This window comes from Ochlerotatus camptorhynchus, unplaced genomic scaffold (genome assembly GCF_037179485.1).
Source record: "Ochlerotatus camptorhynchus isolate MF236.1 unplaced genomic scaffold, CSIRO-AGI_Acam_v1.1 ptg000698l, whole genome shotgun sequence".
Lineage (NCBI taxonomy): Eukaryota > Metazoa > Arthropoda > Insecta > Diptera > Culicidae > Ochlerotatus > Ochlerotatus camptorhynchus.
The window spans coordinates 136,277-162,744 of NW_027041174.1; the positions used below are offsets into that span (position 1 = coordinate 136,277).

Sequence of the window (26,468 nt, forward strand, 5' to 3'; positions counted from 1 at the left end):
CCAGCTGTGGCTATTCATCAGCAGTGAGCTTTTACCGTTACCGTTCGCATACGTGTATGCCATACCGTACGTCAATCCAAACAGAAATTAATACAAATGTTTCGTTCAAAATCGCGTTTAGCAAACAAAATGTATGCATCGAAACAAGCTGTCGAACGGACGCCATCAGAACAGACTCTGCTATCTCCCCCCACCCTCAAGTGGATTGCAATCACGTAGCTGCAGCAGCAGATTATGCAAAAAAGCAACACACATCGCTGTTGCTTCACAGCAGCTGCAGCTGCAGCTGGAAGCCGATGGTGCTCAGACTTTCAGACCAGCTGAAGTGAGGATAATGTGACGATACGATGGATGAATCATATCAAGCCGGGAGCAGGGCGAAAATCTCAGTTTGAATACAAAATGTGTTCGTGTGTTGTTTGCTTTCATATGCAGTTCGGTACACATGGTGGCGCTGTTGGGATCGTATATGGAACTAGGCGGGGTGCTTTTCTCGTCTGGAAATATTTGGATTTATATATTTTTTTAAATCATGCTATCTACTAAACTGGCAAACCAGATTGTTGCCTTTGAATAAGGAGTACCGAGTCTACATCCCCAGTTGCGCTTTTGAAATTGAAGTAATACATAGATTTCAGCTGTTTTGCCACTATATCAGCAACCAGGTTTAAAAAAATGCTCTTTTTGCAAAATAAAATCATTTTAAAATTGCACTCAAATAGGGGAAATGGCTCTAATGTTGACCTATGGATCTAAGATTGGGCCCATCGCTAGAAATCTGCTATTTATCATTTGTATCTAGACGCGTCATTGGGACGGTACTAATGGATATTTTTGGATGCTATTGAAAATTTATTCGATTGCTGAATTTATGTATGGGCCCAAATTAGGAGCATTTAGGCCGACATTACATCCATTTCCCCTACCACCCCCTTGAAATTTTTTAAATCATCATCACTTTCATAATTCTTCTATTCTCCACGGGAGCCAACTTTGATTTTCCAATAGGCCTTATGCATCTGAATCACTTATTTTTTTTACGTAGGATTACGTCTTTCGGCAACATATTAGGGGAGCAATTTAAAAAAAACTAAAATCGACCGCGTTACGAAAAGTGGTCAGGTTTTGACCACTTATAACTCTGTCAATAGCGGATGGATTTTAATTCTAAGCAAGCCAATCGATTTGAAATTTTTCTACGAAGTTGCTAAAATGAATACTCTATCAATTTTAATAGGTCACTTTTGAAAATTACACAAATGTCCAACTGTTGCAATGGTGATCAAAATTATCACCGATTGTCTGCAAATAGTGGCTTCCCTAACCTAGTCGCCAAATATTGATAACGAGCACGTAATCCTACGTCAAATCTACGGTCGAATCTTGGAAACAACCTCTTACTTCATCTAGCTAAGATGGCAAGTTACAATGACAACGAATCTTATTCAGAGAGTGACCTTCACTTTTACTAAATGTCTCCATACGAACGAGTAAAAGTGACTCACAACTGAGTAAAGCACTCGGCAGTCAAACGATGACTGCAGTCGAATTGTCTACGTTTTCCTTCCTTAAGAATTAAGATTAGCTGAGCCCTTACATTTTTACCGTATTTTGCTGATGTAGGTCATTTAATAGAAAAAAAGCAAAGAAAAGAAAACATTGAGTGGTACCGGCTCATCTCTCTGTTCTCTCAATGGTCAGAGTGAGCACGTGATTGGTTGAGGATGGCTGAAATTTTGATATAAATTCTTAAACAACTATTATATTTATTCCAAACAAATCTTATATCCAATCTGAATAAAGTGGTGTAATCAAAATTAAATGTTATTCATAAATGACCATGTTATTAGCGTTTAAACCCTGACACAATTTCGCCACACATTTTTTTATATTTGCACCCCAGTATAGTCCGCTAATGTGAACAACACGTCATTCATATTAACGGGGCTCATTTTTAATTTGAACTCCTAAACAGTTCGAAAAAGTAATCTAAATTTCTGTACTTTAACTATTAGTTTGTATTACTTTTGCGTGAAGTCAACGATTTACATAATTGAATATGCTTATTGCAAATAACAGGCTAAAGTGGTAATTTTTATACGATAGATGACGAGATGAAAGTATAGAGTTGATAGTTCCGTTAGAGTACTGCAGTGTGAAAATTTAATATAGAGAGTAGAAAGCGAGCAAGGACAACACTTTTAGATTATCATTATAATGATTCTCTTTTCTTTTCAGGTCTTTGATGATGGAACATCTTAAGATTTATATTGCAATGATTCAATCTTTTCAGCTTTCGCCCTGGTTGAATCTATTGATTTGGTTTGTTTAAATTTCTCTTAATGCAGCGTATCGTCTACCAAAACGAACCCAAACCTTATATCCAACATCCCAGTGATTTCTCGTGGAAGAGTAGAGGATCTCTCGGCTTCGTACAACACGCGTTTTTACGTCAACATATTCCTACCCATTCCTAAATGGACCTGCATTCGGACGCGGCCAGCGCTGGTATTGCATTTTAAAAGTATGAGATCACCAGTTTTTACACATTGAGGATGAATGCTGTGATAAGCATCATCTGTTGGTTCTCTGTGTAATTACAGCTGATTTGGCAGTAACGGAGTAGCGGACACGGGCGGTCAATCATGCTAATGCTCATATTTCACGAAGCTTCTACTAAAGCCCTGACAGGTTCGTGTTGACAGTCTACAATTATAATTATCACGTAAGGAGGAAGGAGATACCTACGATGGATCGACGAAAGTCTACGAGGAGGCCTGTTGCTGTTGGTGCAGCTGCACTTGGTTATCTGGGTGAGATCATTTCTTTTTATTTATTTATACAGTAACCCCTCCATATCGTTAGGATATCAATTCAGCTTATCGTTTACCAAAACGAACCCTGCTGCAAACCCAACCCCTAGTGATTCCTCGTGGAAGTGCAGAGAATTTCTCGGCTTCCATCAAAGCGAGTGTCACGTCAACACATTCCTACCCATTCCTTTCTTGACCTGCGTTCGGGCGCGGCCGGCGCTGGTATTGCCTAGTTTGAGATCACCAGTTTTTACACATTGAGGATGATTGTAAGTCCCAAGCATCGTCTATTGGTTCTATTGATCTATTACAGCTGATCTGGCAATAACAGAGTAGCAACCGTGGGTGGTCAATCATGCTCATGCTCATTAAAGTCAATAAATCGAACTGTTTGTTGTTTAGATGATTTCGGTGGTCCTAAAATGATGAATGGGCTGCACGTAAGGAGACGTGATTGATAATTCTCTCGAATATCCTGGTAAATACATTTTAACTTAAGTAACATTAGGGGGCCACCAAATGACGTATATTAACTACTAACTCAAAAACCAGTATGTTTAAGCATGAAAGCTAGCAATCTGCTTTGCATGATTAAAACCTTGCTTAATATGTTAAATATTACAAAACTATATTCTTCTCGAATCGGTGCGAATGTTACTTTCGACATGATGAAAATTTGCTCTTGATATAACCATTCCTATAGAGTCGCATGATTTCAATACTCACCCTCCCATCAAAATATGTATTAGTTTTTCAACAACATGAACGATTTATGATATTCTCGATAACACCAATACCATCAAAGTGGAAAAAAAATACAAGTAAACACTTGAATGATTGGCATTTAAGCCTTAAAACGAAGTGACCCTCAGCGGGTCGCAACCCATAGAAACTATTTTTTTAGGAACACCCTAACCTAATTCTGAAAAACTGCTCTAAAATGAGAACGTTAAGAGATAGAACACATGTTAAATGAGCAAAGTTGCTTGAAATAAACTTAGGTACATTTTTTCTCATTTTTTTTTGTTATACTAGTTCGCTTATTTGAAAAGCTCAATCGCGTCAGGTTTACGGAGCCGATAGTTCATTGTTCTTTGATTGTAACAAAATTCACATAATTATATATCTAGTAGGAGTTACAGAAAAACTGGAAAATACCGTCAAATACCCCACAATATGGGTATTTTTAAAATCGGAGTGACATGTAGGAACCAGAAATCCGTGTCTGATGCCATTTTCTAATCCAAGATGGCGGCTTCTGGTTAAAGCAATTCTGTCAAATACCCCACAATATGGGAATCTTTGGAATCGGACTGACGTGTAGGGACCGGAAATGCATGTCTGTCACCATTGTGATATCCAAGACAGTCGCTATTTTGATATTTGACAGTATTTTCCAGTTTTTCTGTAACCTGGAGTTGCTGTCTTTGATTTTAAAATGGCTTCAAACATGGATTACCGGTACTAACACTTCACCCCGATTCCAGCAATACCCATATTGTGGGTTATTTAACAGTATTTTCTGATTTTAAAAACCGGAAGTCGCCATCTTGAATTTCAAAATGGCGTCAGACATCGAGTTACGGTCCTTGCTATTCTACCCGATTCCAAAAACACCCATATTGTGGGGTATTTAACAGTATTTCCCAGTTGTTCTGTAACCGGAAATTGCCATATTGGATTTCAAAATTTCGTCAGACATAGATTGCCAATAACGGCGCCGGTGGTGTAGTGGTAAGCGTGATTACCTCTCACCCCAGAAGGCCTGGGTTCAATCCCAGTCGGCGCCGCCGGGATGTTCTGAGGCATAACATCTCTGATCACGCCTTCCTTCGGATGGGAAGTAAAGCCGTTGGTCCCCGGTTCATGAGTTGATGGGTTGATAGGTAGGGTCCAGGTGTGGGAGCTGCCTTCCTGGCACGTCGGTAGCATTGGTGCTCAGCACGGAAAACAAGATCGACGGAAAAAACAAACCAAAGGAAAAAAAAAATAGATTGCCAGTCCCTACACGTCTTCCCGATTCCAAAAACAGCCATATTGTGGGGCATTTAAAAGTATTTTTCTGATTTCATAAAACCGGAAGCCACCATGTTTAATTTCAAAATGGCGTCAGACATCGATTTCCGGTCCCTACGCGTCACTTAGAATCCAAAAATACCCATCTTGTGGGGTATTTAGCAGTATTTTTTCTGTTTTTTCTTAAACCGGAAGCCGCCATGTTGAATTTCAAAATGGTGTCAGACATCGAGTTCCGGTCCCTACATGTCTCCCCGATTCCATAAATAGCCATATTGTGGGGTATTTAACAATATTTTTCTGATTTTCTAGAGCCGAATGCCGCCATATTGGATTTAAAAATGGCGTCAGACATTGATTTTCGGGCCCTACACGTCACCTAGAATTCAAAAATACCCATATTGTGGGGTATGTGACAATATTTTCAAAACCCTCCTTTTACGAAGCAAATCTCAAATAACGAGGTTTTTTACGCACTAATTCGATTTACGAACCCCCCCCGGTTTGGTTCGTAAATGGAGGTTCCAGTGTATGTTCAAAAACTTAAAAGTTAGTTTATGAACATCTATTATTTGTGAACCACCCTTCTTTTAAAAACGGTCAAAGAAGGAGATTTTTTAGCTTGAGAAGTTCACTCTAGACACTAGTTCTCTAAAACTTAAGACAAAAGCACTTTTGTCTGGCTAGATTCCCATTCTGGACCTCTGTGCAATGGACAATTTAAAATTTACTAAAATCGCTGAAACCAGTAAACATTTTTAACTTTTGTTTTACGCAATATTGTAACTTGTGGTAGCGGCACCGGTGGTGTAGCGCTAAGCGTGATTGCCTCTCACCCCAGCAGGCCTGGGTTCAATCCCAGTCGGCGCCGCCGGGATGTTCTGAGGCATAACATCTCCGATCACGTAAAACCGTTGGTCCCCAATTAATGTCATATATCCATCAATATAGGTATTATTCGAAACTGAATGACGCCTAGACTGAAATTCGAGGAAAAGTGTCAATTTTCAGAACGGGTATGATACGTAGATGCCAAAAATTAATGTCAAACGCCATTTATAAATCCAAGATGACAACTTCTGGATTCAGAAAAAAGTTGAAAATAGTGCCAAAAATGTGGGTATCAGAAATTTCGAAATCTCGGAAACATCTAGAGGCTAGAAATCGATGTTTGACGCCATTTTAAAATCTAAGATGGCAGCTTTTGTGAAATACTGCCAAATACCGATCAATGTGAGTATTTTTGGAATTGGGGCGACATCTAGAGGCTGGAAATCAATGTCCGACGCCATCTTGAAATTCAAGATGGTAGCTTCTGATTTAAGAAGAAGCGTCAAACACGCTACAAATTTCGTCGAATATTGATTTTCAGCATCTACGCGTCGTCCCCGTTCTGAAAATATCCATATCTTAGGGTATTTGAAACTTTTTGTGAAATCCGATGGCCGCCATATTGAATTTCAAAATGGCGTCGATTTTTGGCATCTACATGTCGTCCCCGTTCCGAAAATGCCCATATTTTAGGGTACTTGACACTTTTTTCTGAATCCCGATGGCAGCCTTCTTGGATTTCAAAATGGCATCGATCATCGATTTTCAGCATCTAGTCACCGTTCCTAAAATACCAATATTGTAGGGTATTTGAGACTTTTCCTGAGCCCGATTGCCGCCATCTTTGACTCCAGAATGGCCTCGTTAGTTTAATATTCGTTTAATATAAAAAAAAACATTTTGTTTCTACATATAATCCGGATGCCATGCCTATCGGCAACCGAAACTGTGCGGATACTATCCGGTTACTATATAATGATGCCTGACGACGCGCCGCATGACAAGTCGAATGAGCCCCGAATTGAAGTGAAAGTGGAAAAAACGAAGGAAGCAATTTTTGAGTCATTCATTGCATCAATTGAAACAAGTCTTTTCTTTCGGCAACACTGTTCAGTTCATTGATCGTGTTTTTATTCGCTCTTACTTAACGTTCATTTTTACGATTATTTACCGTCTATAAACTGTGTTTTTGTTTTGGATCATTTTATCATACGTTTTACTACATTGTAAAGTTGTGGTTTTGTGAAATTGTTGTGACGCGATAGTAATTTTGTGTGGCCAACATTGTGATTGTTTTTGTTGGAACGACGCTGCTCTGCATCTGCTGTGAAGGAAGTGTGATACATCTAAATCGTACTACTGTCCCTGTTTCGATCGTTACCTGTCGAGTCTAACCAAAGGCGATTGTCAGCTTTACTCACCTCGGACCATACACGGAAGGAAAAAAACACTCATCATGGCATGCAAATGTTGCCAGAAGATCGTTTCCGATTCCGATCGAATTCTATGTCGAGGATTCTGTGGAGAAGTATTTCATACGATTTGCGTCAAAGTTGATTTTCCACTGATGGATCAGCTTCGTTCGCACAAAGACAACGTCTACTGGATGTGTGATGACTGTTCTACGTTGTTCGCAAATGGCCACTTCCGTAGTACTGTGGGCCGTTACGAAAAGGATGACAAAGGATTTCCGGATGCGATCAAATCTATTCAGGACGATATCACCAAACTGAGCACGACTGTCGCTTCTCTCGTCGCCAAAGTCGATTTAGGACCGCAGACTCCGACAGTTAATTCTGGCTCCTGGTTCAAGTTCGACAACAGAGCCCAATCGTCAAGCGCTAAACGACGCCGTGGTAATGACGGTTCTTCTGTGGTATCAAAGGTACAAACGAAGCAATATTGTGGAACGAAAACGACATGCAGTTCTTTGAGGACAGTTGAAACGGGAAACGATCTGCTATGGATTCATCTCTCTGCTTTTCATCCGGAAACCACAGTGCAAGAAACCGTCAGTTTTGTTCGTGAATGTCTTAACATGGGCGACGATCAACCAGTAAAAGTTATTAAGCTCATCCCAAAAGGGCGAGATCTGTCGACTCTTAACTTTGTGTCCTTCAAAGTTGGGATTGGTAAACATCTAAGGACGGAGGCCTTATCTTGTGAATCATGGCCTCAAAACATTCTCTTCCGAGAATTTGAAGATCGCTCAAAAAACGTGTCGATAATTGTCAAGATACCATCCTCGCAAGATCCGAACAGCCAACCAACTCCGATGGATGGAACTTCCGGAACAGATGCTGCTCCACCTCTAACAGCCACTTAGTTTTCTCTACAATCAATCCGGGATGCACGCTGCAAGGTACAATGGAAGCCCCTTCTGCCTTCGTCACAGTCGAGTTTCAAGCCGTCAACAGCCGAAGTTCACCATTGTTCCCGCCATCAAAGTCGTCCCGGTCCTGTGTTCGGAGGAGAGGAAGGGGTCTTCCAGCCTGCACTTTCAGGCAAGTATGCATGTTGTAGCGGTTTTTCGTTTCCTGACCAAGTTCCAAATTTCAGTATTTCACCCATCACACTAAATGTCATCACCCGACCGAATGTTGACTCCACTGGAACTGCTGATTTATGTAGCTGCTGTTCTTCGAAGTTGTTCCGATAATTCGACCGTTGTTCGTACAGAACCCGAGCTATCACATCCGAGACGCACCATGGAAAGCTTGATGGAAGCCCCCAATCTCTCCAACCCAGTCCCGCCTACTGCAGCCAGCGTACCTCATAGTCGTCTCGGTCCTGCGGTTGGAAGTAGCCACCTTGCTTGTACAGACAAGTACTCGATTCGACCTAGTATTTCATCGCGTAAAAAAGTTTCCCGTACACAGGAATTGGCACACCCTTTCATACATCAACCTTTGGAACCAGGACGCACTGAAAATAGCATTTTGGAAGCCCCTAGTCCCTCTAACACGGTCCTGCCAGTACCAGCCAGCGTTCTTCACAGTCGTCCTGGTCCTGTTGTTAGTAGGGGTTCGGGGGTCTTCCAGCCTGCTATGCCAGGCAAGTACAATGATAACTCTGAACATTCACCGCCTGACGCCATTCCGAATTTCAGCACTGTATCGGTACTCTCTAACACTCGAAGTGCGGGTTGCACCACTGGATTCTCCGATGCAGCCCCACCTTCTGCTGCCTTTGATCATCGAAGCTGCCCTAATGCTGTTATCAGAAGTGAAATTAGGATGCCCAAAAGTTCCCTCTCAGGCGAGGTGTACACAGATTCTCAACGTGTTGCTAGTATAATGAGAGAGAGAAGGATTAGTATTTTCCATTTAATTCCACTACTTTATTTGCTTATCCTTGACAGATACGCGTATTTCGTCTACAATGTGCAGACTTCTTCAGTGTCTTGTACTAATACTCGACTTGACTCGACTGTTGCTAGTATTTACCAGGACGTCACTATTTACTATCAGAACGTAGGCGGGATGAACTCGAACGTTGAAGACTATCGTATATCCGTATCTGACCGATGCTATAATATTATTGCTCTCACAGAGACTTGGCTCGACTCCCGCACGATCTCCAATCAAGTGTTTGGATCTGAATACGTGGTTTTCCGTTGGGATCGTAACCCCCGCAACAGCCTAAAATCAACGGGAGGTGGTGTCCTCTTGGCTGTCGGTTCTGAATTGAAAGCCAGAGCAATTGAAAATGATCTGTGGAACAGCGTAGAGCAGGTCTGGGCAGCTTTGGACCTAGCGGATCGCACGTTGTTTGTATGTGTGGTCTACATACCTCCAAACCGAGCTCGAGATATAGATTTCATCGACGCCCATTGTCGTTCAATTCAAGCTGTCTTGGAAAGCGCAACTGCTATTGACGAGGTTATTGTCTTGGGAGACTACAATTTACCTGGTATCTCGTGGCAACCATCCCATAGCGGTTTTCTGTATCCGGATCCAGAACGATCAGTGTTCCATTGTGGAGCCACTATGCTTCTTGATAGCTACAGTACGTCTACGTTATCGCAAATCAATCATGTAGTCAACGAGAACAACCGCAGCTTGGACCTTTGTTTCGTCAGTTCTCAGAATGTCGCTCCATTCATCTCCTGTGCACCCGCTCCACTAGTGAAACCAACTCCACATCACCTTCCTTTGATTGTGACTGTGGAGAGCAAGTTACTTCACGATTTCGACGAAACGCCCGTTGCTGTTTCCTACGATTTTCGAAAAGCAGATTACCGCAGCATCTCAGACTTGCTCTCCAGTTTGGACTGGGAAAACATCCTCGATCATCACGATGTTGAGGTAGCCGCAAGAACGTTTTCACTCATTTTGGCGTATACTATCGACAGACATGTCCCGAAGATAAGTCACCAGAAAGCAGCTCATCATCCATGGCAGACTAAGGAGCTCCGTAGACTGAAATCTACTAAAAGAGCTGCACTACGCAAATACACCAATTACCGTACGTTCCAATTAAAATAATATTATGTTCGACTAAACCATCAATTCAAACGGATCAGTCGCCAAAGCTATTCGCGATATCAGCAGGGAATTCAGCGCAGGATGAGATCACATCCGAAATCCTTTTGGAACTATGTAAACGAGCAGCGAAAGGAATCCGGTCTTCCATCGTCCATGGTGTTCAATGGCGAAGTGGAATCCACATATCAGGAGATTTGCCGACTCTTCTCTCTCAAATTTGCCGATGTTTTCACTGACGAGAGCCTATCTGACGAATATGTTAACCTCGCAGCAAGCAACGTTCCAATGCACGGCGATACATTAAATGGCATCGACATCAACGATATGACTATTTTAAGAGCTGCTTCCAAGCTGAAATCTTCTTGCAACCCTGGACCCGATGGAATCCCGTCCGTTTTTCTCAAGAAGAATATCGATAGTCTATTGACTCCGCTCTGTCACGTGTTCCAATTATCGCTTCGCTGTGGTATTTTTCCTTCTTGCTGGAAGTTTGCTCACATGTTTCCTGTTCACAAAAAAGGAAACAAACGAGATGTCAACAACTATCGTGGAATTACCTCACTGAGCACCGTATCGAAGCTTTTTGAACTAGTCATAATGGAACCGCTACTTTCTCACTGCAAGCATGTTTTGAGTGATGATCAGCATGGCTTTATGTCAGGTCGTTCCACCACCACCAATCTGCTATGCCTCACATCTTATTTAACTGATAGCATGGTTGACCGAGCTCAAACGGATGTGATTTATACCGATCTGTCAGCAGCGTTCGATAAGCTAAACCATGCTATTGCTATTGCTAAACTAGACAGACTTGGGATCAATGGTAACCTATTACAATGGTTTCGATCGTATGTAACCGGTCGCCAACTGATGGTTGCCATAGGCGATTACCGATCTGATACTTATCCTGCTACATCGGGGATACCCCAGGGTAGCCACCTTGGACCTTTGATCTTCCTGCTCTACTTCAACGATGTGAATTATGTGCTTGACGGACCTCGACTATCGTATGCTGACGATCTAAAAATCTACCTTCGGATTCGTTCCATTGCCGACTGTCACTTTCTTCAACGCCAGCTTCATGCTTTTGCTGACTGGTGCACCTTGAACCGAAAGGAAGTTAACCCGGCGAAATGCTCAGTAATCTCCTTTTCTCGGATAAAAGAACCAATCATCTTCAACTACAACCTATTGGGTTCAGCAATTGAACGAGTGAGCCACGTGAAGGATTTGGGAGTCATTTTGGATTCGCAACTCACATATAAGCAGCATATTTCGTATGTCGTTGATAAAGCTTCCAGAACACTAGGCTTTATCTTTAGAATAACCAAAAACTTTACTGATATTTATTGCCTGAAGTCATTGTACTCCTCACTGGTCCGATCAGTCCTTGAATATTGCTCAGCAGTTTGGAATCCAAGCTACAACAATGGTGTTGAAAGAGTCGAATCAGTCCAGCACCGATTCTTACGCTTCGCCCTTCGGCAATTGCCTTGGAGAGATCCTTTCCGTTTGCCTAGCTATGAAAGCCGATGTCAGCTAATTGGTTTGGAAACTCTTTCGACCCGAAGAGACGCTGCAAGGGCTTTACTTGTTGCCGATACATTGCAAGGGAGAATCGATTGTCCTACTATCCTCGAAAAAATCGGTTTGAATGTACGACCACGTGCACTAAGAAACAGTCTTATGCTGAGACTTCCCTTTCGTCGCACGAACTACGGAATGAATGGAGCAATAAACGGACTGCAGCGAGTTTTCAACAGTAGTTTCACCTCGATATTTTCGGGCACAGGTAACCGTGAATAGCAGTGCAATGTTTAAGTTTTAAGCACAGACAATCATGTTGTTTTTTGTATTACTTAACATCATTAGGGCTTATTGAAGCCTGTTGATGGAATCAATTAAATAAATAAATAAATAAATAAATCAAATGAAATGAACTGAAGCACTTGACGAACGAAACAAGCGATAGTCAAGTCATGTTTGACAGGAGGAATTTTCATCGTGACTTGATAACAAGAAAAACAATGACTTACACGAAAATGATGTTGTTCAAAATAAAGCGATTCTCCGGAGTGTTCATTTTCTTTTCTTTGGAAAATGTAGAACCCTGCTTGGCTCATTGTCCCTAGTGACCAATTTTGCAAAGTTTCATAGAATTAGGAGACGGTAAAGTAAAATCGATTTGCCAGTTGGCGTGGATTTGCTCATTTGAGAATGGTAAAAACCACCTTGCATTCATATCGATTTCGATATTCGATGCGTTTTCAAGCAGCACACTATGCTCTCGATTACGACTGGAAACGTGAAAATTCACAGTCAACTGAATAATCAAAACCACCTCCAGCATAGCACCGACCGACATACCATGAAAACCCCGCAAGTGGAAGTAATGTTTCGTTTTGATACGATTAAAAAAAAATATTCGAACAGCGTTTAATTATTCCCCAAACGGTCGGTGCACGGTTGGCTGGTTAGCAAATCATGCATTCGGTGATTGGAATGTACATTTCGGTACAGGAATTGCAATGGTCATTGGGAAATCAATCCCAAGTAATAACAGTCATTTTTGCTTTTTTTAAAGCTTGTGCATAATTAATGTGTTCGGGAAATGGAAAACAATCCACGGCAGATGTTTGATTGATGGAAATTTAAGTTCAACACTAGTGGGTAGACACAATTCCCAGAATTTTCAATATTGTTGATTCGAGAACATATTCAGCTCAAAAAGACTTACCGATCGAGAGCAATGGCCACCAGGTGGAGGATCGATGCCGTGCAGCACAGGACATCGCTGGAGGTCCACATGTCGCAGAGGTCCGCTCCGAGTCGCCACTCTTTCGACACTTCGTACACGGCTCCGAGGGGCATCACTAGGCAGGCCACCAGAAGGTCCGCCACGGCCAGCGATAATATCAGATGGTTGGCCACGCTTTGGAGGTTCCGTTCCAGCAGAATGGCCGCTATTACGAATACGTTTCCTGCATTGAGAATGAGAAGAGAATGGGATTATTTATAGTTTCTTGACTGGATAGTGGATTGGATTCACATGAATATTTGACTCGCATTTTCCCTTTCGCCTTGTTGGAAAAAAAAGCTACTCATACTTTTTGAGGTTAATTCCCGAGGAGTACAAACACTTGTTTTAACAAACATGTTATTTGTGAATACATTTTCAGGTCGCATTTAAATTTTTGACAAGGCAAGGGGATGGAAATTGAGTAATAGTTTCCATCATCAAATCCGACAGATTTCACCTGCCTGTGGTAAATAATCGGTTTTTCGGTATAGAGATTTCCGAAAAATAATCGATTTCCAAAAATGTATGATGTAGAAATAATTTATCCGACAAATTGCATCATTTTTTATATTTTTAATTAAAATTGAATCTCGCCAAACATTCTTGAGTCGATTTTCCATCAATACACTTAAACGAATCTTTCTCAAAGATTGAGTATTCGTATGGAGAAATTTCTAAAAGCGTAGGATACTCATGCGCTGAGTGACCTACGCTTTTAGATATTTCATCATACAACTGAGTAAAAGTGATTAACTCTCTGAGTTAGTTTCGTGTTCAGTGCACGATTCAAGACTACTCGCCCTCTGGTGGTGAGTGCTGTCAAAAGCAGCAAGAATCACCTAATTATCAAACAATTTATTTAATCTTCAAAGTGCTAACCGGCAGCACCCCATCTAGTCAGATTTCAAACTGCAAAACCCTCTACTGCCCTCTATATTTGGGAAGCCATGTAAGCAGTATTGTTCGTTAGTGGTTTTTTGCTAATGGTGGCGCATTCGTTTGGGTGGTGGTGGTAATCTATTTGATGAGGTTTTTCTCTGCTGATTGTCCCTGTCTAAACGGACACACACAGCACCTGCTGAACGAAGTGAAGCATGTGTTTGAACAATGGGAGAGATATAGCCTGCCTGTGCCCACAACGCCACAACTAGATTGATTACGAAGTTATGGTGTGTTTTGTTGACCTGATTGAGGTCGTTTTTGCTTCATTTGCCAAATGCTACGAGGTTACTTGATTGATGGGAGGGGGTAGGGAATTTTATCCGGTGATTGATTATGCAGTTAAAGAGTACTATAGTAGAGTAGTTAAATGATATGATGCCAGACGTAAAATACTGCAAAACTTGACGAAGGAGGCTTTTAGAACAGAGCTTCGCTTGATTAAAATCATATCACTTACTAGGCAGACGAAGATAATTTCCCAGGCAGGATGAACCTTTCTAGAGACACATATTTTACTAAACTCCTTGATTGATGACCGTGCCGTGAAATCTGTCGTCAGATTACGGATCGATCCATCTTTGGCGAGACGCACACTCGATTTTCTACTGTACTGAGACACGGGATCATGGACAAAACACTGCTGTGTAAGTTAGCGGAACAAAATTAATCTTAGGGGGCGACCCCGGCGTAGTGGTTAACATCCTTACCTCTCACGCCAAAGTCACGAGTTCAAGTCTCACCCCCGGACAAGTCACGAATGACCCAAGAGTGTTGAAGTGACTATAATAAAAAAAAAAAAAAAAAAAAAAAAAAAAAAAAAAAAAAAAAAAAAACAAAATTAATCAAAACATTTACCGGTCTGGCAGTAATTTATTATACATCTTCCAGCGACAAGGACTACGACGACGACGACGACAAAGGCAGACGGAACTGTGTCACCGTCGTCACCGAGTTGTGTTTCAGCTGTCAACGTTGACAACGAGAACAGTGACGAAAACGGCCGTTGAGTGAATTTCTGCTTTCATGTCAAGGAGACAGTTTTAGGTGATGAGTTTGTTATCACATTGAAAGTTAAAGTCAATCAAGAATTTAGAGAATCAATCTGACAAACTTTGCGACTGAATTTGAATAAATTTCGGCAAAGTTAATTGAAATTTGAAGTGGTTCGCTTTTGTTGCCTACTGACAAAGGTACATCAGAAGCTGGTTTATAATGAAGATAAATTTCTTTATCAGTTCTTAATCAGCCCTGTTATTGTGGTTAATTATGGACGTAGAGTATGATTGGAAGTGTTCTAAGAACACAAAGATGTGAGCTAATATGCGATAAGGAATAGGCTTGAAAGGCCAAGAATATGAAGAAATAGAGTGTGAACCAATCAAAAATATGCATTGCTTAAATTAATGATCTTATCCTTCTTATTCGCATTTCAAGCTTATAGCTCTGTGTATATTAGCTTATTGCGTGCTCTCAACTTAGTGTTCTAAATGCACTTCCACAGTTATTAGTTGGGAGCTTTCGATGCCATGTATATTGTGATGCAAGCACAATGATATGCCCAGGGAAGTCGAGAAAATTTCCAACCCGAAAGATTACCTCGACCGGACCGGGAATCGAAACCGCCGCCTCCGGCTTGGTAACACCGTGCCTTTACTGACTAGACTATGAGGCCCCCTGATGAAATTAATGATAGTCAAACGAATAACTTTAGAATGAACAATCGACATTCCACGAAGGCTCACGAATCGATCCTGAACAATCATTTCCAATTCAACTAAAATTTTGCACAATTTTTCCTTTTTAGTAACAATATCATTTTATGTTATCAATTTTTCATATTGGGTCTAGGGCCTGTGTAAAAACATTATTAATGATATGTATATATATATATTATGGAAGCGGTTTGTTCAATTTTTATGGTGTCTTGAGCAAAGTTGTAGATAGGCATAAATTTCGCAATTCTGTAAAAAAAATTACACTGCGATAATTTTTGATTATTTCCATGCAAAAAATAAGATTAGTTATAAAAAAAAATATTTCTCTTAAACCTCATTTTTTTGCAGCAGTGTAGTTCTTAATGTTTGCTGATTACTGGCAACACTTGGTAATGGTAAAATCATAAACTAAAAAGTTATGATTTTTTTTTATTTTCCTCAAAGCGCTACTCAAGTAACAATTCTGGTTTTATGAGGGTTCTGTAGATCATGATTTAGACTTGTAGAATGCTATAAAACCGTGATAAAACCTGAAATGTTACTTGGGGTGGCCAATCTTGCCCCACCCTTTCTGGACCTCACGGAGACTCCGCGTGCGGTGAAGTTTCGACCGAGAATGGGGAGATGATCGATTACGATGGTTGCCAACGTTGGTACCATATCCGTTGCGCCAAGATTGCTGATACGAAGAAGGAAGGTACGTGGTACAGTACCGGACCAAGAAGAAGAAGAAGAAGAAGAAGAAGAAGAAGAAGAGTCGCAGCAAGAAAAACGGCGATGAATCGGACCGCTCCAGCGTCAAATCTGACCGTGCACTCGCTCTGGAGCATAAATTGAAAGCGAAAGAGGAGAAACAAAAACAGATGGCGCAAGAGCTGAAGATGGAGATGAAGATTAAAAAGAAAGAGATCATGTTCAAGCGATCCATTGAAATGAAGCGGATGCTGTTGGCGAAAAAGTTACGCGATGAAGAAGAAAAAGAACTGTTACAAGAGAACATGCTGAAGCAGCGAAAGGAGCAGTTGGACCCGATGAAAGCTAAGCAGTAGTTGTTACCGGCCGAGATGAAGGATCTGGATGATGCGATGTTAGAGATGAAAACACCACACCAAAAATAAGAGAGGAACAAAGGACGTCGATGCCGGCAAAGGTACTTCAGGAGTAATGCCAAAACCGCGCCATTCGAAGAACGGAAAATTTACTGAGCAGAATTTGAATAAGTTGAATGATGAAGACAGCTGATGAAACGGAGGATGAACAAACCGAATCCGGCGAAGAACCGGTGTTGTTTCGGAGAAATGTGTAGCTACGAGGAACAGCAAGTCAACGAAAAAGTCCGGTAGATTGAGCCAACACGGGCTGGGGAAGGAACAATCCGGACCGACCAGAATTCAACTGGCAGCGAGAAGTGGAGCACTGTCGAAAAGCTGATGTTGCCTACACAAACTTTGGACGCAAAGGAGCTTTTGCGGCAGTACAAGCATATGCGAGGATTGTCCATCTCCTCGCCCATGCATTAATTATGTCACGCTAAATTGAGGAGAAATTTCCCCCCCCCCCTATCGTGACGTTTTTTCCTATACCTTATGCATTGCTTGTCACAAAATCGTAGACCCCCCCCTTAGAGCGTGACATAATATATGTATCAACCCTATGACCACATAACATATGTGGAGCAGCATGCAAAATAACTTTCTAAAAATTGACCCCTTTTTTGTGTTGCCTCACTGGTTAAACTGGGTATAGTTGGCCATCGATCTGTCAAAACAAAATTTTCGGGATATCGACACTGTGCGTTTAATATGGACCAACAGGTCTGTGCCATAAAAAGCGAGACACTGTGCGTTCATAAGGACCAATGTCGAAAACGTAAACAATGACTTCTTTCGTATATTTCTTGTAGTTCAAAGTCATTCCATGTAAGCCATTTATTCCATCGGATAGGTGGAGTCTCCCTCTACACAGTTTACGTTTAGTTGACTTGAGTGGTTTTTCATTTTCGGGAAATTCGCAGAAAAAGTTTACGTTTGCGACATTAGCTCTGGGTGGAACGTGCTGTCAAATCAGCCTATTGATCATTCTTGTATGAAATTGGTTCCAAACGTAAACAAACCCTGTAGGTTTCTTATGGCTTGTTGTTGCATGCTCAGTAAGCATTGACGTTGACGACGACCCTGCAACTCTTTACTCCTTGGTAAAATCCCATATGCATCTGAAAATATGTGCATTAAATCTAGCGGACTTAGTCTTATCTCTTCACTCCACAATAGAACCAGCGAGCCACCATCTCTTCACACAAAGCTTGATAGTATCTTATGCGATTTCCATACACGGCAAATGAGATCGACCCAAATTTGAGTTTAGTTCACTCATAATCGCCAAAAGTGCAGGAACTCAGCGATGAGTAAATTTGCCTAATGTTTTCCCAGGTTTTTCCAGGATTTTCCTGGGGAAAATTCCCGAATTTGACAAAAGTAAAGATTGGATTCACTCAGTCTATTGTTACTACTCCGAGACTGAATAAAATTTTCGTCAATTTCCTCATTTTCCGGCAGATTTTTTAGGTTTTCCACAGGAAACCATGAGACAAATTTCACTCATCGCTGAGTTCCTGCACTATTGGCGATTATGAGTGAACTAAACTCAAATTTGGGTCGTTCTCATTCGCCGTGTGGTGTTAGAAGCAGAAATGTTGTAGACATTGCTGCCCAAGCGAATGACGACGCTAGGTCAGCACAACATTCCATACTGTGAACAGCAGACGTGACATCACAGGCAACAGCTGTTTCGTGTAAAAAGATAAACTCTTAGGTGAAATACGAACACCACCTTTCACATTCAACTGTGTAATACCAATAAGTCAGTTGAGCCAGACCTTGGGCTACAAAATGGTGAGTTGACAACCTGGAAGGAGCGGAATACCTAGCCCTGGTCCTCACAAGTTACTACTTCACGCCTCCTCGAGTCATATGATAACAAAAGACTACCAGCTGAAACATGGACACAGCTGGGTGGCGTAGCCTGGGCAATGTTGCCAGTCCGGCAATAGCAAAGTGAAGAGGTGCGACGCGAACACTGGCGTGGTAACCATAGTACGGCGATAGAGGAAATGCTTCACCAAACCCGAACGTCTGTTCACCATGGAGGTGTGGCTCAAAACGGCGTCCGTTCTCCGTGTTAGGAGCGGCTGATCATCGTCCTAGTGCCAGCGTGGGACTCTAAACAGAGCTGTGCACGATGGTCTCCCGGCGAGACAGGGGGTTGGGGCAGGCCCAACAAGCCGCCCTGTAAAAAAAAACAAAGTTGCAAATACCGAAGAAAGAAATACGGATCGGAACAATCGGCACAGACCTACGCGACGAAATAAGGACTACGATTGGAAACACGGAACATGGAACTGCGAATCGCTCGGCTTCCCGGGTTGCGATAGGTTAATCTATGACGAACTTCAACCACGCAACTTCGAAGTCGTAGCACTGCAGGAACTTTGCTAGACGGGACAAAAGGTATGGAAAAGCGGGCATCGAGCGGCTACTTTCTACCAGAGCTGTGGCACCACCAACGAGCTGGGAACCGGCTTTGTAGTGCTGGGTAAGATACGCCAACGCGAGATTGCTTGGCAGCCGATCAACGCGAGGATGTGCAAGATGAGGATTAAGGGCCGTTTCTTCAACTACAGTATCATCAACGTGCACTGCCCACACGAAGGGAGACCCGACTACGAGAAAGAAGCGTTCTATGCGCAGCTGGAGCAGGTGTACGACGTCTGTTCGCAACGGGACGTCAAAATCGTCATCGGCGACATGAACGCTCAGATAGGACGGGAGGCAATGTATAGACCGGCAATCGGGCCAAACAGCCTGCATGCCGTATCGAACGACAACGGCCAACGATGCGTGAACCTTGCAGCCTCCCGGGGTATGGTAGTTCGAAGTACCTTTTTCCCCCGCAAGACTATCTACAAAGCCACCTGGAGATCACCTGACCAACACACACAAAAACAAATTGATCACGTTCTAATCGACGGGAAATTCTTCTCCGACATTATCAACGTCCGCACGTACCGCAGTGCGAACATAGATTCAGACCACTACATAGTTGCAGTATGCATGCGCTCAAAACTCTCGACGTTTCATAACACCTGTCGAAGTCGAACACCGCGACCCAACATTGAGCAACTACGGGACGCCGGAGTTTCCCAGAACTACGCGCAGCAGCTGGAAGTTGCACTACCCACGGAAGAGCAGCTTGGCGCAGCTTCTCTTTTTTTTTTTTTTTTTTTTTTTATACAAGGGGGAATCTGCTCACAGACTCCTGAGAAGGAACTCAGGGTGTGGGGATGGGAGAATTTCACTCCCAACCCACTAAACCTTACCCTGTGCGCTTGGCACTTGGCCTCCCCGGAACCGCCCGAAGGCATTACTTCGTGGGAGGGGCCGCTGTAGCGCTATGGCGCCTCTCTAGCAATACTCTAACGATCTGGTCGGGCAGTAGGTAACTGCTGCTCGGCTCGCCACTGTCGTTGTAATACCGAAACTATGTGGGTGACCGCAGTCACCACCGCGCTCCAGTTCTCGGTGGTACCACACATCCTATGAACGATGTTGTCCGGACTGGTATCCGCTCCGCATATCGCTAGCATAGCGCTCGATACTGGCTCGAAACGTGGACAGGCAAACACGACGTGTTCGGCGGTCTCCTCGACACCAGCACATGTGGGGCAGGTGGGAGTACTTGCATGTCCGAACCTATGCAGGTAGCTCCTAAAGCAGCCATGGCCTGACAGGAACTGTGTCAGGTGGAAGTTTACTTCCCCATGGCGCCTGTTGACCCAGCTTGATACGGAAGGTATCAAGCGGTAAGTCCACCTCCCCTTTGTGGAGTTTTCCCACTCCAATTGCCATCTCGCGGTCGACACAACTCGCGCGTTGTTGCGCACCCCTCGAACGGTCCTCGCGTCATAACACGCCACATCCTCCTTAATGATAAGGCTGATTGGCATCATCCCTGCTATGACACAGACGGCCTCTCTCGAGATAGTGCGGTATGCACTGGCCACCCTTAAGCACATTAGGCTGTGTGTACTCTCTAATTTCTGCCTGTGGCAGTCAATATCCAGTACCGCAGCCCACGCAGGGCCGCCGTATCTGAGGATAGATACTACGACCCCAGCGAGGAGCCTGCGCTTACTGGCATTCACTGCCGAGCTGTTTGACATCATACGGGATAATGCCCCCACAGCCATAGACGCTCTCTTGCAGGCGTACTCGACGTGGCAGCCGAAGCTGAGCTTATCGTCGAGCATGACCCCCAAGAGTTTTAGAGAGCGCACAGACCTAATTGTGCTTCCGCCGACTGTCAACGTTGCATGCTGTACTGACATGCGATTGTTGACTACGACCACTTCCGTCTTGTGATGGGCGAGCTCCAGTTTCCTGGTTCTCATCCATTCCTCCACAAGCCTGACGCAGTGGGCCGCTGTCAGCTCTACCTCCTCGAGGGATTCCCCGCAGACTACCAGCATGACATCGTCGGCAAAACCTACAATTTTCACGCCTACCGGGAATTTTATCCTCAACAGTCCATCGTACATGACGTTCCATAACACCGGGCCCAGGATGGAGCCTTGTGGCACACCTGCGGTGACTCTAACGCATTTTTCGCCATCTTCTGTGTCGTACGTCAACAAACGATTCTGGAAGTAGCTTTCCAGAATCTTATACAGCCCTCCGGGAATTTGGAGCTGGTGTAGCGAGCGGGCTATCGCCCCCCAGCACGCGCTGTTGAACGCGTTCTTCACGTCTAAGGTTAGCACCGCGCAGTAGCGAATGCCCCTTCGTTTCCGATGGACCACCTCTGCCGTCTGGATGACGTCGCGGATGGCGTCCACCGTGGATCTGCCCTTTCGGAACCCGTACTGGCTGCTTGACAGGCCGTCTACACCTTCGGTGTAGGCCGACAGCCTGTTGAGGATGACCCTCTCAAGCAGTTTCCCAATGGTGTCCAGCAAACAGATGGGTCTGTATGCTGACGGGTCCCCAGGGGGTTTTCCTGGCTTCGGAAGCAGCACCAGCTTCTGCCGCTTCCACGCGTCTGGGAAGACGCCTACGTCCAGACAAGTCTGAAAAACAGAACGGAACATGTCTGGATTTTCCGCAACGGCCGCCCTCAGAGCCACAACCGGGATCCCATCTGGGCCCGGGGCCTTGCCCACCACCAGCGACCTGGCAATACCGCCAAGTTCACTGTTCGTCACTCTAGACACTTCTCCCTGATCCGCGCCTGGGATCCGCGGCCAGGAGTCTACGTCCCTACGCGGGAACAGGAACCCAACGATCGGAGCCAGTACCGCTGGTGATCTCTCCGGGGGTGCCGTCACGCCGCGGGTCTTTGCCATGACCACTTTGTAAGCATCCCCCCATGGGTTCGTGTTGGCGCTTTGGCATAGGCTGTCAAAGCACGCGCGCTTGCGTCTGGCGATCTCTTTATTGAGGGCTGCCTTAGCCGCTCGGAGAGCGACGCGGCGTTCCTCCCGAGATTCAGTCGTACGAGCTCGTTGCATCCTCCTTCTCGCCTGGAGGCAAGACGCCCTGAGGATAGCAATCGACTCGCTCCACCAGTACACCGGTCTGTGGCCATGCCTGGGATAGGCTCTCCTAGGCATGGTTGTATCGCACGCCCTTGTCAGTGCTGCTACCAGTTCTTCCCCCGTCAGATCCAGGGTTATTCGCTCCCGCCTTAGTGCTTCGCCGAAGACCTCCTCCTCGAAGAACGACGTCCGCCAGCCTCGAGCGCAGGAAGAATTTCCTCCTGCCACTCGCCTCTCACCTGGCCCCACACTGTACCGAATCGCCTGGTGGTCACTATGAGTGTAACCCTCATCGACCCTCCAGTGTAGGTTGCCCTCCAAACTCGGGCTGCAGTATGTCACGTCGATGACGGATTCTGCACCATTCCTTCTGTAGGTACTGACCGAGCCGGTGTTGGATAGTACAACGTCCAGCTTGGCCATTGCCTCCAGTAGGATGCATCCTCTCTGGTTGGTGTGGTGGCTACCCCACTCTACCGCCCATGCGTTAAAGTCGCCCGCAATGACCACCGGTCTTAGGCCGACAAGTACCGCAGTCAGTCTGTCCACCATCTGCGAGAATTGCTCGATAGACCACCTGGGCGGAGCATAGCAGCTACTTAAGTATACTCCGTTAACCCTGGCGATCACGAATCCCTCGCTCGAGTTGGACACGACTACCTCCTGAATGGGGAAGCTCCCCATCGTGCATATCGCCGCCATCCCCGACGCGTCCGTGACCCAATTCCCGTTGCCGGTTGGGACGCGGTACGGGTCAGAGATGATTGCGACATCCGCTCCCCATTCCACTGCCGATTGCCACAGCAGTTGCTGGGCAGCCGAACAGTGGTTCAGGTTCAACTGCGCTACCTCGAACATGGCTGAGCATTGCTCTTTGCCTTAGCAGCATTGCTCTTGGACCCCGGGCAGCGGGGGCCACCTGCCATGTGGTTGGTAGGGGTATTCCCCTTCTCCGCGCATATAGTGCACTTCGGCGGCTTTTGGCAACCTCGCGCCTTATGGCCCTCCGAGCCGCACCATCTGCAAAGCTTGCTCCTGTCGGTGTTCTTACAGTCACGGGCCACATGGCCCTGACCGAAGCACCTAAAGCAAGCCGTCACCGGTCGGGGAATACTGACGGGGCAGACCGACCAGCCCACTCGCACCCTCCCTGCGGCTACCGCCTTTCTGGCCTCAGCTGCAGAGAGCCTGATGGTAGCCACTTGGGTGGAGAACAGTCCCTTCCTCAAGGTAATCGCTGATTGCGGTACCTCGACTTGGCACTGTTCCCGGAGCGCCGTGACTATCTCGGTCGCCTCCGTCACTTCGTCCAGGTCCTTGACCTGGATGGTGATAGTCGAACCTAGCGACTTCACCTGCACCCCAGAACCAACAACCTGCTTTGCCAGTTTCTGGTAGGTTGGTCCCTGGTCCTTAGCACCACGTTTGAGCACCAGGAGCATCTCGCCTGTACGAGTGCGCCTGATGCTCCTCACGTTACTGCCCATATCCACAAGGCGCTCGTCCGTTCTCATTTTCTTCAAGACTTCCGCGTATTTCGACGCGTCCGTCTTGAAGATGAGAGCTTCGCCCTTGTTCCTGGTCCGGGCAGCACTGCTCTTGGGGGCAGTTTTGTCCGGGGGTTTCGGGGGGGTACCCTTCTTACCGCCCTGCTTCCCGCCCTGCTTCCCGCCCTTGGAGCCGCTAGGTTTCTCAATATTTCTACTGGCTATTCCAGCCCTCTTCTTCGGTACGTCCACTGAAGCATTGGACTGATGGGCAACCGCCGCACTCTCCACCTGCACAGAGACTTTCCGTCTCTTAGGGCGTGCTGCGCCCTTTACTGGCGAAGGTGAGGGCCGATTTCGCTTCTGTCCCTGCGTAACGGCAAAGTGGAGGGCCTCGCTGGACATCGTATTGTTGCCCGCGAAGTTGAAGGCGTCCGTCTGGGTAGACTTCGGTTCCTTCTGTTCCGCCCTCTCTGCGACCTCTAGTCGCTTCCTGAGCCGCTCGTGGTCGTCCTGGGCCTCGTTCACGGTTGCACGGAGCTGTCGCAAGGCCTGCTTTAGGTCCTTCGCGATGTTGCTCTTCGTGCTCGTGAACTCTATTATGGCGTCGAGTTGTCCCGCGATTGCCAGCAGCCTAGGGAGGGGCCCAAAGCTATTCATAGTTCTGATTAGCCCGGGCCAGTCCTTCGGCTGCTCCTCCGGCTGTCCACCGATCCCGGCCGTTGTCTCTGCATCGCGCGGAGATTTCGACCGTTTGTTCGGCTCACTATGTTCAGGAGATCTGGGTAGACCTCCCTTCGCGAACGGGTTCGCGGTCGCCTCCTCGGCGACTTGTTCAACTGGGGTTTGGGGTTTGGGGTTTTTGGTTTTGTTGATGATTGTGTGAAATCATCCCGACTGTTGGGTCCCCCTTAGACCGCTATCCTACCGTGCAAATGGAATAGTCGCTGATTGATCCCCATGGGTGCCTATGCGAGCAGTGAGGTCCATGACGAGGGTTGACATAGGCCTTCATGGGGCGTTATGTTCAGAGCCGGATCGCGTAAGACGGGAATAACTCAACCGAACCTATTCCCACCGCAGCCCCAACTGGGTGGCACGGGAGGAACGTATTCTAAGGCCTGCCAGGGTTTTATGCGACGGAGACAAACACGGCATTAGCTCAAACGTCGTTTCGGCTGGTTCCACCCGACTCTACTAAGAGAATGAAATACCTTGAGTGCCAGCCCGTAGCGTGGTTTATGGTAAGTTTCCACTCAGTGTCCTACATAATGCCAGTGTGTCAGTATACATACTTGCGATCTTACTGACATCGATCGCAAGGCACCTTCCGGCGCTTCCCCTCGTTTGTTGTTCGATTAGCCGACTGGATCAGTACCGCAGCACTGGTGGTCCATCGTTTCCAGGGTGCACCACGGGGAGGCGAACAACTTCACACCTTCTCTTGAAGATGGCTGGAGGGACATCCGTTCTGCCATAGGTAGTACTGCTGCAGCGGCACTAGGTACTGCAATCCCGGACCGAAGAAATGACTGGTTTGACGGCGAATGCAAACTGTTAGTAGAGGAGAAGAATGCAGCACGGGCGAGAATGCTGCAACACCGCACGAGATTGAATGTGGACAGATACAGACAAGCGCGGAACTGACAAAACTCGGTAATCCGAAGGAAGAAGCGTCAGCAGAAAGACCGAGATCGCGAGGCGATGGAAAATCTGTACCGCGTAAACGACACACGGAAGTTCTACGAGAAGCTAAATAGTTCGCGCAAAGGCTACGTGCCGCAAGCCGATATGTGCAAGGACTTGGACGGTAACCTTCTCACGAACGAGTGTGAGGTGATTGAGAGGTGGAAGCAGTACTATGACGAGCACCTCAACGGTGAAGCAGCAGAAAACGAAGGTGACACGGCAACAGACCTTGGAGCACGCGCAGAAGACGACAGGCTACCGGCCCCTGATCTTCAAGAAGTTGAGGAGGAGATCGGTCGGCTGAAGAACAACAAAGCAACTGGTGTAGATCAACTACCAAGTGAGCTATTAAAATACGGTGGTGAGACACTGGCTAGAGCGCTGCACTGGGTAATTGCCAGGATTTGGGAGGAGGAGATATTACCGGAGGAGTGGATGGAAGGTGTCGTATGCCCACTCTACAAAAAGGGCGACAAGTTGGATTGCTGCAACTACCGCGCGATCACACTGCTGAACGCCGCCTACAAGGTACTCTCCCAAATTCTATGCCGCCGTCTGTCACTATATGCAAGAGAGTTTGTGGGGCAATACCAGGCGGGATTCATGGGTGCCCGCGTTACCACGGACCAAATTTTCGCGATTCGGCAGGTTCTGCAGAAATGCCGCGAAAACAACGTGCCCACACATCATTTTTTCATCGATTTCAAATCCGCATACGACACAATCGATCGAGATCAGCTATGGCAGATTATGCAAGAGTACGGTCTTTCGGATAAACTGACGCGATTGGTCAAGGCGACGATGGATCGAGTGATGTGCGTTGTTCGAGTATCGGGGACACTCTCGAGTCCCTTTGAATCTTGAAGGGGGCTACGGCAGGGTGATGGACTTTCGTGTCTGCTGTTCAACATCGCGTTATAAGGTGTGATCAGAAGAGCTGGGATAGGCACGAGTGGCACGATATTCAGGAAGTCCATCCAGCTCCTTGGTTTCGCCGATGACATTGACATTATGGCACGGAACTTTGAGATGATGGCGGAAACGTACATCAGACTGAAGGCTGAAGCTAGACGGATTGGACTTGCCATCAACGCATCAA

General features: G+C 45.6%; 1 protein-coding gene across 1 annotated transcript in view; it reads right to left on the bottom strand.

Moving 5' to 3' along the window:
• Positions 1 to 13,072, bottom strand: part of LOC135714712 (5-hydroxytryptamine receptor 1-like) — a 78,210-nt gene extending 65,138 nt beyond the window's left edge. Inside the window, exon 1 of the mRNA XM_065238106.1 lies at positions 12,885 to 13,072. Coding sequence (XP_065094178.1) covers positions 12,885 to 13,018 — 134 coding nt within the window. The 5' untranslated portion in view covers positions 13,019 to 13,072. The remainder of the gene's footprint in view (positions 1 to 12,884) is intronic.
• Positions 13,073 to 26,468: the final 13,396 nt, after the last annotated feature.